Raw genomic sequence first — 14,309 nt, forward strand, 5'->3', positions numbered from 1 at the left:
TAGAAGGTCAAATACTCCGGACAGGTCATTCTAGTGCCTGGCCGTACGATGGAAAAGGAACAGAGACACATAAAGAAGGAATGTGCTTTTACTGCAGAGAAACCAGATAACAGAGGCCCTTTTTACGACCAACTGATGAGACCCTCAGAAAGTCTAAAAGTCTAAACCAAGAGCCGCCTTCCTCTTTTTTGGACCATATTCAACTCATAAAACCTATATAACATGATGTGCACTCTGTATAAGCGCCTTTTAGTTGCTGAACTTCTCAGTACTGCTAGGCCCGTGCACGTACAACTGCTAGGCGACATACTCCTGTTATCCTTCAATAAATGTCACATTTGTTTTAAGATGAATCTGGTGTAGAAGTCTCTCTTGTTTTCCACTCAACATATCTCATAGAAGAAAACCTCACATTATGACTCAGTCTAGGGCAACAATGCCACTCAGATCTGAATTGATCAGTAGGCCTATTTTTGCAGCAAAATTTGATTCAGCTTGGAGCATTTTTTATTATATTTTGTTGTTGTGTAAAGTTACACTGTAAATAGACAACTTTATAGTAGACTGTAATAGTTAAATATTTTAAATAAATACAGTGTCAAGCAAGCTTATATTTCTGTCTCATTCATTTATTTTTGAAGGGAACAAAAAAATAAATTAATAATGACAATGCTTATAAAGGTGAAATAATTTCTCCTCTCCAACATATATGATATTCATAATTTATGTTCTTTAAAAAAAAGGTCATAAAAATACTGACCTGAAAAAATATGTGTGGATATCAATATTTCCGACCGCCCGAGAAGGCAACACAAGGGCTTGCCCCTGACCGGCGCTGATGTCATTGGCCTCTCCTGCTTCATTACTCCTGACCTGTGATGTCAGCGCAAATGTAACTGTAAATGTTTGATAGTGAGATCTACTGCAGAGTGATTTGGTGCAATATTGATTTTACAACTTTCTAAAGGCATACTTTATAGTGTTAAGTTAGAGTTCATCAATAGTTAATACATTATTAAAGCTTTATAAATTATAAACAATAAGCAACAAATAAGGACAATATACTTAAATGATTCGTATTGTGTTTGCTTGTTTGAAACAGACATAATCATGCATTGCCTGAATGATCTCTTCTCTAAAAAGCTGAGCAGTGAATGTGTGTGCTGTTGTGTGCTGGCACAGCACTAAATCCTGTTTATGTAAGACTGATGAATACGCACCTTGGTGTTATTCCACATCAACAATTCTGTTGGCATATAACCACATTGAGATGGAATGTGAATCTAAAAAAATATATATATAAATGTTTGTTCTACAGAGGAGACCCAAAATAACCAACGTCAACTGCTGTGTCATTCAGGTCTGTGCTATATTTAACAGTACGTCCATGACTATTTCTGGTGTTTTTCATCTCTTCTGTATAAAAACTCGGAGTGACAGAGACGGCAGCAAACACTTGGGGGCATTGGGCAAACTGCACAGCTTCAAACACACCACTGTTATCATTATCTTGAATAAAGAGCAGTGTAGTCCAACAGATTGACACTTAGTTTATTTATAAAATCAAATGGTGTAGACTTGGCTCAGTGAATTTTCAAAATGCAGAGTGTAGGAATAGATACAAAAGAGTACAATAGTCAACCGGTACTGACATTTCTATACAAGAAGATCAAGATAACAACATTCTCTACATTTGAGTATCTCTGAGGAAAAAAAATACAAAAAAAGAAAGCTCCTTCAGACAACACTGCCTGACAAAGGGAGTGGGAGAGTTATGGCTCCCAAAGGAGTGTGCCCAAAGAAGAGTGGAGCGACCCAGTGAAACGCACAAGTACAGCAGGACGACACCGCATCTCAGCCTCTCAGCACATCTTTACAACGCAACAACTCGAAAAGTTAAAAGGCACCACACAATACAAGTCACAAGGAGATTTTGCCACACATTTTGTAATGCTGTAACTGACGGACTTTAAGGCGGGTGTCATGTGCAAAAAACATCTTGGGTGTATGTCAGACGTACTGCTCAGTGTCCTCTCCAGTGAAGTGTGCTTTGATTTCTTTCCTTTAAAAAAATATTTCAAATGTGAAAGATTTAAAGAATGATTGCATTTTCACGATGTCGCTCGGCGTTGCAGGCATATTCCAGGCTTCTGGGTGTGGCAAGCGGGTGGGGGAGAGGCTGTGGGAGGCCTCGCTGTGGATTTAGTTCCTGTAGCTTTTGCGTCCTTCTCCCTCTTTGAGGAAGGTCCATATGAGGGTGTTCACAATGTCAGGCTGGTCCTGCTGCAGCCAGTGACTGGCCCCAGAAATGATGTTGAGACGGAAGTGATTCCGGATGTACAGGCGGCAGGCCTCGGCCATTTCCTGCTCCAAGAAGGCGTCCCGCTCACCCCACAGCAGCAGCACCGGAGACCTGACATGATTCTGGGTGAGGGGGAGGGAGCTAGGGAAAGAGAGTAAAAAAGAAACCTGAGTGCAACCAAAAGGTTATTTTATGAAAGATTTTAGAGGGAAAATGTATCTTAAAAGAGAAAAAAAAGTAATTTTGGACAGTAAGTAAGTAAGTAAGTCAATATCTACAATTTAAGTTAGAAACTGAATTCATGACGTTGACAATTGAGACTTTTAAGTTGTTCTGCAGGCTTTTTTTTTTTTACTTGTCCCAATAAGAAAAGCACAGGGTCCCATGATTGTTCATGCTGGCTCACTGTCACACTGTCACAGCTTACTGGGACACTTGAATTGAACCAAGCAAATGCTTTTATTATAAGTAACAAGTCTAAAAACAGCTGCATGGCTCAAATGAGTCTCTTGGATGGTCTCCACAGTCATGTAGTCATGTTTCTAGTAAGCTACTGCACAAATTTAAGGCTGAATGTCTGAAATGTGATCTTCCGAATTGCATGTTAATTGGTCTTTGTCTTTTAATATTATGAATTTCATGCTGCTCTATGACTCACCCAAACAGTGGTGTAATACAACTCTGGACAGGATAAGTGGATATAAATAAAATGCATGGATGGGTGGATGTTGCGGTGGGTTCATGTATTTGTGTCCCTGGTGCTTAGGTACAGGATGCGCTTGTGGAGAGAGTAATTGGGCATGGGTCATTGAAATCTCTTTTACATAAGCATATAAAAGCTATTCTGAGATAACTCATTGCTTGAGAAGGGAGCAGATGGCGTGCTCAGCCATGCATGTACTGTTCACATGTCAAAAATACATGCACTGATATATTCTTTGATCTGCTGTGTGGCGTATCAGTCTTAGCCAGTCAGCCAGCCTGTCTCACATGTAAGAATGACAGTGTAAATGTAAATATAAGCACTCTGACAGCAGTAAAGATTGGAATGCTTCTTCCAAATCTTTGTAAAAATTCAGAAAGAGCCTTTGACAGGATCTATCTTTTAGTGAGTGAAGTGTCCCCCACCTGAAGACATTCCTGTAATAGTTGAGGGCCCCGGTCAGAGCTCCCGGCTGTGAGAGTGCATACAGATAGGCCTCCAAGTCCTCTGCAGTGAGCCATCGGCCTTTCCTTCCGATCCCTGTGTTGCGGCTGGTGAACAAGGACTTCAGAGCCTAAAGCAGAGACAGCGAAAAACACCTGGGTGAATTTATATGACCGATACTATTTGATCTCTAAAACATTTACAGCCATGTCAGGAAAGGTACTTTTATGGCGTTACAATCAGTTCTCATGACCTTCGGTCGCAGCTCTGGCACTCTGACTTACTGCTGGCTCCACAACATTACATGCTGTGCTTTTACTTCTGAAAACTCCAACACAGGCATAAATGAACACTATTCAAAAAAACCATTTAATTAGCATATAACTAAACTACGTTAACACTTTGAACATCAGATTAAATTTAAAAGGCCATACAACTCTAAATCACTGCAAGTCAATTAGATTTAGTATTCGTATACAAAGTATGTCAATAACATTACTAAATTTGGGGTACATTTTACTGAGAACAACGATAAAGTTAAGCCTAGAGTTGCATCATATGTGGCTTGTTGTGTCTCAGCATTATGTATCTATTCTGTTTCCTCAGAAGTTTTATCTTGCCTTTCAACATTCTGAACAGCGCTGCCTTATTTATGGCAAAAATGCCCTTATCCATTTTAGCATATGATTTTTAATAATCTATAATTTTACCATTTCCTCCAAGATTAATTCATCCTTTTGTTTACAACAACCAACCTGTATCACAGCAGGATGTTTTTACTCACACTGACACTGTAATAACAACATACACCACCCACATGCAAACTAACACACACACACACACACACACACACACACACACACACACACACACACACACACACACACACACACACACACACACACACACACACACACACACACACACACACACACACACACACACACACACACACACACACACACGACCTTGACCTTGAAAGCGATCAAGCCCACACAAACAGACCACCTTGAAATCGTTGATGGAGAGCATGAGCTCCGGGAAGCGAGGCAGCTGGAAGAAGAAGAAATGGCTGGATTTCAGCAACTGGCTCGGGTGACGCAGAGCGTAATCTGGAAGGAGAGGAGAGAAAAGTTCAGCTGTTTCCAACGTAATTCAAGGCCAAGTTTGCACATGCTGGCTGCGAGGTCGTGGGGCGCGATAACTCCCAACGATTTTTCAGTTTAACCAGCTGTTCCGGCTTCCCATTAGCCTCCTGTAATTAGCTTCTCATCATCTTCCCCTTAAGGCAGAAGAGGATTTGCCAGATGGATGCAAACATGGAATTGGAGTTATAATGCTTCCTAATTAATCATAATAATAATTACGGCAATAATCCGAAAGCCGAACCCAGAGTCTCTCTAATTAGTATGAAGAGATTTAGTTTACTATCACAACATAAAGAAGGCTATCTGGGGAACGTTTGCATACAGTTAAAAATCATACCTGTGAACACAGAAGGATGGGGGCTGTTTAGGACGATGAGTTTCGTCACCATCTCTGGGTAGTGAATGGCAAACAGCCACGCTATGGTCCCGCCCCAGTCGTGGCCAACAAGGCAACATCTGTTGTATCCTTGGGAGCAAAGCAAACACACATAAGACGGAGCTTTGTTATGTAGCAGAAGGGCATTAAGGCATGTCACTGGCTGGAAATCAATACTGTTCTCACTCTTTATTCTTTATTGCTTTATTCCTCCCTCAGAGGAGATCTACACTCATCAAATGGATGTATTTCATGACATACAGCCAAATGCAGTCAAGGTCAGGACATCAGTCTGAGGGATTCTGATCACATTACTGTTCCAATGACTGCAAACTAATCCTCTTACCTTTGCTGGGGCCATTTACAACCACCGGTATGAATCACACCAGCAAGCAATCGACATCACGGTCAAACAACTTGAATTTGCTTTCGGTACCACGCACTCGCCTTAGAACCAGTGGTGACTGAGCCTTTGAGGCAGTAGCGCCAAAATGATGGAACGCTCTGCCTGCACACCTACGGTTATCTGAATCTGTGATTTCTTTCAAACTCCAGATTAAGACATACCTTTTTAGAAAGGCCTTTGTATAATACTCCAGGTCTGCTTTTAAACTTGTTTTTATTATTTATTGACTGTCTTCTGTACCATTTTAACACGTTTTCATGTATTATGTCTTGTTTTTATTGAATTGGTTTTGCTTTCCTGCTGACTGTAATTTCCGCTGCTGTTAAGCATTTTGTGACCCCTGTCTGTGAAAAGCGCTTTATAAATAAATGTTATAAATGTTATTTATAATTATTATTATCACCTGCTGTTCAGAAAAGGATTGTCATACAAGCTAACTCCAGGAGCTACTTTTGGAAAGCACCGTTGCCATTTCTGCTGCCGGCCTTTCTGTTGAAAAGGGCAATGCTACTTGCCATGCATGGTTAAAGGCCAAACCTCTGATTGGCGTAGCCCCATTAGCTGACTGTAATGTGGACCATGTGGGCTCTAACAGCATGGTGTAAAAATGGCCTTGTAGTCCAATCACAGATCAGAGTACAGCAGTTAACATGTGATCAATGCAAGCCTCCCACTTCCACACAAATGATCATTGAGTGAATAATTTGCGCAGCATTATGCATTATTGAGTGCTTATCTCCTGAAAGCGCTGTTAAGAAATTAGCTGTAGACAGCTAGAACAATGTAAGGAGCTACACACAATTTACATTAGACCTCTCTCAAAAGCACTTTCTAAGATAATGTAAATATTTAATAAGAAATGTGTTGCTTGAGAATATTTACAAAAGATTGTGGTTCTCCTGGGCTCGACCTTTACTTGGTTAAAATGGTGAAACATAGACGTTTGTGGCATTATTTAAAGCTGCACTACCCAATATTTAACAACAATGGACTGTGTGTAATGAAATTAATGTTGTGGCTCGTAGCGATGAACCACATTGAGAATTATCATCTGATTCTGTTCCCTTCAGCTTTATAGCATTTGTACGTCTTTTAGCTCATTTTTAAACTTAATCAATTATGTTTCGAAATGCAGCAGCCAGTTGTTTGTAGTGAAAAGAATCGCTAAAAACCCAGCCCAGCAGGTTGTTTCATGCTTCCAAAAAAAAATCAACGATGAAGAATATCTGAGAGTTTGTGTGTTTTGAAGAGGGCTTGAATGAGGTACTTATCCAAAGTCAGTGGGGGCCCGGAGTTTTGAGAAACAGACATGAGTACCAGCTAGCGAGCATAGCAATGTACTGCTGTAGACCGTACAAAGCCACAGGTCTCCTATGACAGAAACAGTGATTTTACCTTGCAGAACATTGGAGATGCTCTGTCTACTCCTGCCACCATCAGCAGTGTGGGACAGCAGCAGCGCACCAATTAGTGACCTCACTAGTTTGACTACATGAGGGATGGCCATGGTCGTAGGCCAACACATCTTGTCCAGAACATACACCATTTAGTTAAATGAATATGCCACAGTGTAGTTGGATTACGCTGTACATTAGAGCAAGGCAGGTGGATATTGCTATGGTAGTAAGGTGCACGATTGTCCATAGATGTGAGATTAAAGTGGGCATCAATAACATTAACAAATTTTATTTATGTCATCAATTATATTACTAAATAGTTATATAATTTAAGGATTTATTATGATTGTATATATTTATATTATATATTTACACATAAATAGCAATGATCCAAAGTGAAGTCGGTTCAATGTAGTAAAAAAAACAAAAAACTGCTTCGATGTAGTTAGACTACATTTGCCATATTGTTGTAGCTTAGCTTGCTATTTCTCTGGGGAGAAGCGTCAGTATAGAGACTCTTCATATAATTCAGAGTAACTGGTAGCTTTCGATCACTACACTTTCCAAATAGCTTGCCCTACACTGAGTCAGTAAGTTTGTGTTATTGTGTAAGTTTGGCTTTTTAAAGGATTAGTCCAAATTCACCAAAGTCAGTATAAGTCAGTGTAAGTTTGGCTTAGAAGAAGCATTGATAGATATAACAGCTTCAGTTCCCTGCTGGAGAGGGCTGTCTGGCATCGAGGCAAAACAGTGAAAATATTCTAAATAAAGCATGCACTTTCAACTGATATTGATTTGTTTTTGGAGGGCTTTTCTTTTAGGTGTCTAAAATACATTTTGCTGCTGCCCCCGTCCACAGCAGAGCATTGCTTTTCTCCCGTGCTGGTGCTCCTGTCTGTTTCTCCGAACTGGGAAAGTGTGAATGTGTAGCAATATGAAGACATGACCATCTGAACTATTTCAGTTTTCTTGTGATTTGCACTAAAACAGTAGCCTGACTGTGCCACACTGGAATATGAGGTGACATGTGTGAAGTAGGGAAACAGTACTGAATTGGCATCATTAGCATCAGAGCACCTTTAATGACATTTCAATGCTAAAACAGGTCATTCATACATCATGTAAGCAGTGCTAAAACTGTGAGATGCTGGCCAGTAAAAGAGCGAAAAATGTCAACCTGTCCAGATAATCATCAGTGGATGCTGGTGTGTCCAGGCAGCTTCAGGCTACAGCATCCTGCTAGTGTTAGCATGCAGTCAGCGGGCTGTGGGCTCTGTATTTGCACCATGTTGCATGTTCAGTAAGAGTGAGTCACAGGAAGTTTGTCATGGCATGCTGCAGGCCTGAGGGAGGCCCACAGCATAAGACTGATAAACAAGTTTATTGTTGACTCAAGACGCTGTCAAAACAGCAAACACTCCTTGGAGGGAATTTAAAGACTACAGTAACACAGTCACAGTTCGCCTGCGTTCTCTCACCTAAGTACTCCACAATGTCCTTGACGTCGGTGACCAGGTTGTCGAAGCGATAACTTTCGGTGGAGAGCGGCAAGTCAGACTCCCCGTAGCCGCGCATGTCGATGGCCACCACGCGGAATTCACTCTTGAACTCGCGCAGCTGGTAGCGCCAGGAGAACCTGCACACACAAACAGGTGCAAAGATTTCTCATTTAGAAGTCATCTTTAATTATCATAGAAGTCAAGATATCCTGACTTTTAGTCCCTATTGTGGGGTCAAACCCCCAAAACATTGTTTCCTATATTCCCCATGATGCAACTTTCAGACTTTCAAAAATCTCCCTTTAGAACCACACAACACATTTTACAACTGTTTTTACAGACTGAGTAGTACTCCCAATGATCCCAAATCAAACTAGACTTGTGCAAAATCAGTGAGTGCCCCTTTAAACTCTTATATTATACAAATTTGAGTTACAAACTAACAGCACAAACTTTTTTAAAACTAGCACTCCAGCAAGAAGGTCTCCGCAGCAATCCGCCCACTTATCATGTGGACTGGGATGACTTCCTAATTGGAGATCTTGTCTGCTGCAGAGGCTCCTCATCAGGCCTGAGATCCCCCTCCTCCTCCTCCTCCTCCTCCTCCTCCCCCTCCACCTCCTCCCAGCGAGGGGAGGCAGGATGCAGAGCCCTGACTGTGATTCTGATGAGTCAGTATAAGACCCCAGCACTGAACCCCTCAGATCTTAGAATATAGATGAGGTTTAAAGCAGATTAAGCCCCTCAGAACCCCTCCACCCTCCCTCCCACACACGCATACACTCTCCTCTTTCTCATTTCTGAGCAGGAATTAGCACGTTTTTTCAGAAAGTGTTAAGAGTTCTCCCCGACCGTGTCACTCTCAGCACAGTTCATCATTCCTGTGAAGAGTATACGGGAAGTGAAGCAGAAAGAGCGCCCACCTCCCGTTAATTAATCCCTGTCCTGTCAGCAGCTTAGATAGTATGTTAGAGATATAGACAGGCTTATAGCTCTTGACAACCTCTTTGGCCCCGATCCAGTGGCAACGCTCAACACCATTTTTTTTCTCCTTCCATTTCATATCAGGAGGAAGAGATCTTAAATGCTTTGGACCTTTTTACCCCCGATGGCAAATCAGGAATGAGGACTCCTTGCTGGCATGAAGTGAAGTCTCTGCAGCCCCGGGAGAAAGGCTGCAGAGATTTAACAGTACAGCCGAAATGTGAGAGCTAAAGAATTCCCATAATCAGGATTTTAGGAGAGGTGAAACACCAAGCAAGTGAACAAACTAATCTTACAGTCTGGGTTTTCTGCTAATGTCTAGTGGAGTGGAGCTGCTACTGTTGCCACAATTGACCCCCACCCTGATTTCTTCTTCTTTTTTGACCTACCAGAACTCAGGGAAGCCGTGTAAAAACAGCATGAGTGGCTTTCCTCTCTCTCCAGCAGCAACATAGTGGAACCTGAGGCCAGACTCCTGGAGGAAATAGAAAACACACAAGTGTATTTACACACAAAAATCCAGTCGTATCTACAGCCACTTAGTGGACACAATGTGAAACAAGTCAGCATTTTGAAAATGACTATGACTGAAGATGAAGCTGCATTGAAATAGGTGGACAAACATGTAAATATCAGGAAAACAATACAGGAATGGCTTATTTACTTCTAAATGAACACGTCACAGTCACAGACTTGCAATGTCGTGCATGTCGGGGTGTCACTTTTGTGAATCTGTTGCTACTGGAATATTATCGAAGTGTTCAGATAAACTTAAAGACATTGCACACAAAAAATACCCCTATTTGAATGATAATGTGTGTCTGATATCATTGTTACACACAAAACAAAAAAATATCCGTAAACTCATTTAACAGGTTGTTCCTTGGATGTGTGGGTTTAGCAGATTGATTCACAAATCCTATTATACAGAAAACGACACATCCCCACACTGTGTCTGTGCAGGCACAATTTCAGCCTGAATGAACATTGAGGCAGCTATGGACACTGGAGACGCAGCATATCTTGGCATGCATGGACACATTGTTTGCTACTCTGGCAGCCTTTTTTTGCTTTTCTTTGTCCGTGCTTATTCTTATTTTACTTTGCCTGCATATATCCTCAAAGAAACATGAATCTGGGAGTCAACTTTCTACAAGTCATCTCTGTTTTAGTTTCATCTGCTTCATGTACTATCCCAGCAAATACAAAAAAAACATGATTTATTGCTCTTGCAACAGCTTTAGCTGAGACCTAAAGTTATGGACAAAATAACTCTAGACAGAAGAATGTAACCATTAACTCAAGCCTACTGTACGTATGTGCTTATGTTTTAAAGTACTTGAATATTTCCATTTTCTGCTTCTTTGTTCTTCGGAACATTAAATAATGGTATATTGTACTTATGACCGCATAACATTAATCCAACAGCTACAGTAAAGTAGTCATTTTGCAAATAAGATTTCACATATGATCAGCTTATTAGATATTGTACACTGTTATAGGTTAAACAGAGTATACAGTGATTAAAAGAAGCTCCCTCTAGACCAGCCACAATATTTAAATGCTTCATGTTAATATATCAAGAATCCAATACATCATGTCAATATACCAACGATTGAAAAGTGAGTACTTTAGGTACTTTAAATACAATTTACTGACAATAATACCCCTGTACTTTTAGATGCAGGACTTTGAATTAAAATGTTTACATTGTAAAATATATTATATTACATTACATTACAGTCATTTAGCAGACGCTTTTATCCAAAGCGACTTACAGGAAGTGTATTCAACATAGGTATTCAAGAGAACTACTAGTCACCAGAAGTCATCAGTGCATCTCCTTTCTTAAACAAGCATCTTAAAGCATAAACCAGAGCAAAAGTATAGTGCAGAGGCAAATTACTACGAAAACAATAATTGCAGCAGACTAATACGAATACAAAATCGCTTCTTTCCTTACCCAATGAATAATACATGATTCTGACAATGGTCAATTCGGAAAGGCTTAGGATAGTTTGTGTCTGACAGACATGCCTTTGTATTTAATCACATAGCCGTGAACACAGAAGGGTTCTTTACAGGCTGACAGGCTGCAGGCTGGAGGAGCTGTTCCTTCAGCACCACCAACAACAAACAGACGTCTCATGATCTGCTCACAGACCAGGCCTGTCTGTGTCTGCACGACTGCGACACGGCCAAGGTGTTGTCAAGAGAGAGAGAGAGAGAGAGAGACATAGAGAGACACACACACACACCTGCGTCTCACCTTGATCCGAACATAACAGTGGGTTCCCAAGGACGTGTCATTCAGACAAGCCGGGGGAGTCTCCCGAGTCACCCACTGGAAGGTGGCCGTCGGCCTCAAGATGATGTTCCACCAAAGTTTGACCAGGGCCACGGCGGTGCAGAGCGCACAATACCCGTACACCAGGGACCAGAACACACACAGCCTGGTCCTCTGCGCCAGGCTCAGCACACACAGCAGCAGGTTGTGGAGCACTCTCGCCATCTTTACATCCCCGCAGGAGAAACGAAACTAAAACAAAACAAGAATCAGAACCCTGGTCGTGAGGATGCTGTGTGGATCCACCAGCGACTGTCTGGAGGGAGGATCCAAACCAGCGTCAGACTCCACGCCTGCGTGTGAGGCTGCTCGGAGGGAGAGGTGGTGATGAGGTGGTGATGACTATACAAGGCAGGATCGGGGGTTTCAGTCGTGTCTTGGACAATAAGTGGCTGCAAGGCGACTTAATGAGCAGGTAGCCGTCCGATGAGAGGTGTTCATCAGGCAGGCGGTCACAGACTCCCATGGGAAGAGCTTTAGGGTTGAACATACACAGTGGGGGATAATTATTTGATCCCTTGCTGATTTTGTAAGTTTGCCCACTGACAAAGAAATGAAGGATCTATAATTGTTATGGTAGGTTTATTTTAACAGTGAGAGACAGAATATCAAAAAAATAATCCAGAAAATCACATTATATAAAAGTTATATATTGATTTGCATTTGATTGAGTGAAATCAGTATTTGAGCCCCTACCAACCAGCAAGAATTCTGGCTCCCAGACCGGTTAGATTAGTCCTCTCACTTTAAGAAAGTACTCTGAATCTCAACTGTTACCTGTATGAAAGACATCTGTCTCAATTCATTACCTGTTTAAAAGACACCTGTCCACAGAATGAATCAATCAGATTCCAACTTCTCCACCATGGGCAAGACCAAAGAGCTGTCTAAGGACGTCAGGGAGACTGTAGACCTGCACAAGGCTGGAATGGGCTACAAGACCATCGGAAAGCAGCTTGGTGAGAAGGAGACAACTGTTGGTGCGATTATTCGGAAATGGAAGAAACACAAAATGACCATCAATCGCCCTCGGTCTGGGGCTCCACGCAAGATCTGGCCTCGTGGGGTATCGATGATCATGAGAAAGGTGAGGGATCAGCCCAGAACTACATGGGAGGAACTTGTTAATGATCTCAAGACAGCTGGGACCACAGTCACCAAGAAAACTATTGGTAACACACTACGCCATAATGGATTAAAATCCTCCAGCGCCCGCAAGGTCCCCCTGCTCAAGAAGGCACATGTACAGGCCCGTCTGAAGTCTGCCAATGAACAACTGAATGATTCAGAGAAGGCTTGGGAGAAGGTAATGTGGTCAGATGAGACCAAAATCGAGCTATTTGGCATCAACTCAACTCGCCATGTTTGGAGGAAGAGAAATGCTGATTATAACCCCAAGAACACCATCCCCACCGTCAAGCATGGAGGTGGAAACATTATGCTTTGGGGGTGTTCCTCTGCTAAGGGGACAGGACGACTTCACCGCATCGAGGGGAGGATGGACGGGGCCATGTACCGTGAAATCTTGGGCGACAACCTCCTTACCTCAGCCAGGACACTGAAAATGGGTCGTGGATGGGTCTTCCAGCACGACAATGACCCAAAACATACGGCCAAGGCAACAAAGGAGTGGCTCAAGAAGAAGCACATTAAGGTCATGGAGTGGCCTAGCCAGTCTCCGGACCTTAATCCCATAGAAAATCTGTGGAGGGAGCTGAAGCTTAGAGTTGCCAAGCGACAGCCTCGAAACCTTCAGGATTTGGAGAAGATCTGCAAAGAGGAGTGGACCAAAATCCCTCCTGAGATGAGCGCAAACCTGGTGACCAACTACAGGAAGCGTCTGACCTCTGTGCTTGCCAACAACGGTTTCTCCACCAAGTACTGAGTCATGTTTTGTTAGGGGATCAAATACTTATTTCACTCGATCAAATGCAAATCAATATATAACTTTTATATAATGTGATTTTCTGGATTTTTCTTTTGATATTCTGTCTCTCAATGTTAAAATAAACCTACCATAACAATTATAGATCGTTCATTTCTTTGTCAGTGGGCAAACTTACGAAATCGGCAAGGGATCAAATAATTATTTCCCCCACTGTATATATCGTCAAACAACTTTCAAAATTGATTACCTATATTAAGACAATTGTTTTTTGTATTACAAGTTTTCTGAAAATGTATGCGTAATTATGCAAATTTGGTATTAATGCTAACTGGTAGTGCATTTAGTAGAACGCTACAGACGCAAATGAAAGTAGTAAGATAAAGAGCTAAACGTATATCCTGCATGTTTTCCATCCACTAGTCTGAAAGAAGACATGTGAAATAGCCCACAATCTCACATTTGAATAGTGTTTCATCCTGGGGGTGTGTCCCCTTGATCAGCTGAGATATGGTGACAGGTTTCATCAGTGAACCGTGAACCATACGCAGGTCGGTGATTGTGTTACAAAACACAACTCGACAACTATCGAAGATAACACACGCATTAAGTCAGTTAACCGATTTCAGATTACCTTAATCTTTCACGTGACTGCATCTGTAACATATTAAGACCGTTGTACTCTTCTTACGCCAAAATATGGATCCACAATACTGACCAAATGAAGCACAAATGTAACTGCATCCATTACATTACATTACATTACAGTCATTTAGCAGACGCTTTTATCCAAAGCGACTTACAATCAGTAGTATATT

General features: G+C 41.7%; 1 protein-coding gene across 1 annotated transcript; it reads right to left on the minus strand.

Moving 5' to 3' along the window:
• Positions 1-1,585: 1,585 nt before the first annotated feature.
• On the minus strand, positions 1,586-11,771 carry ephx4 (epoxide hydrolase 4). The gene is made up of 7 exons (XM_054603368.1): positions 11,529-11,771; positions 9,649-9,734; positions 8,255-8,412; positions 4,935-5,063; positions 4,458-4,561; positions 3,431-3,579; positions 1,586-2,443 (listed from the first exon to the last, which is right to left on the minus strand). The coding sequence occupies exons 1-7, from the start codon at positions 11,769-11,771 to the stop codon at positions 2,203-2,205; spliced, it is 1,110 nt and encodes a 369-aa protein (XP_054459343.1). The 3' UTR covers positions 1,586-2,202.
• Between the last annotated feature and the right edge of the window lie 2,538 nt (positions 11,772-14,309).

The sequence above is a fragment of the Anoplopoma fimbria genome, chromosome 8 (genome assembly GCF_027596085.1).
Source record: "Anoplopoma fimbria isolate UVic2021 breed Golden Eagle Sablefish chromosome 8, Afim_UVic_2022, whole genome shotgun sequence".
Classification (NCBI taxonomy): domain Eukaryota; kingdom Metazoa; phylum Chordata; class Actinopteri; order Perciformes; family Anoplopomatidae; genus Anoplopoma; species Anoplopoma fimbria.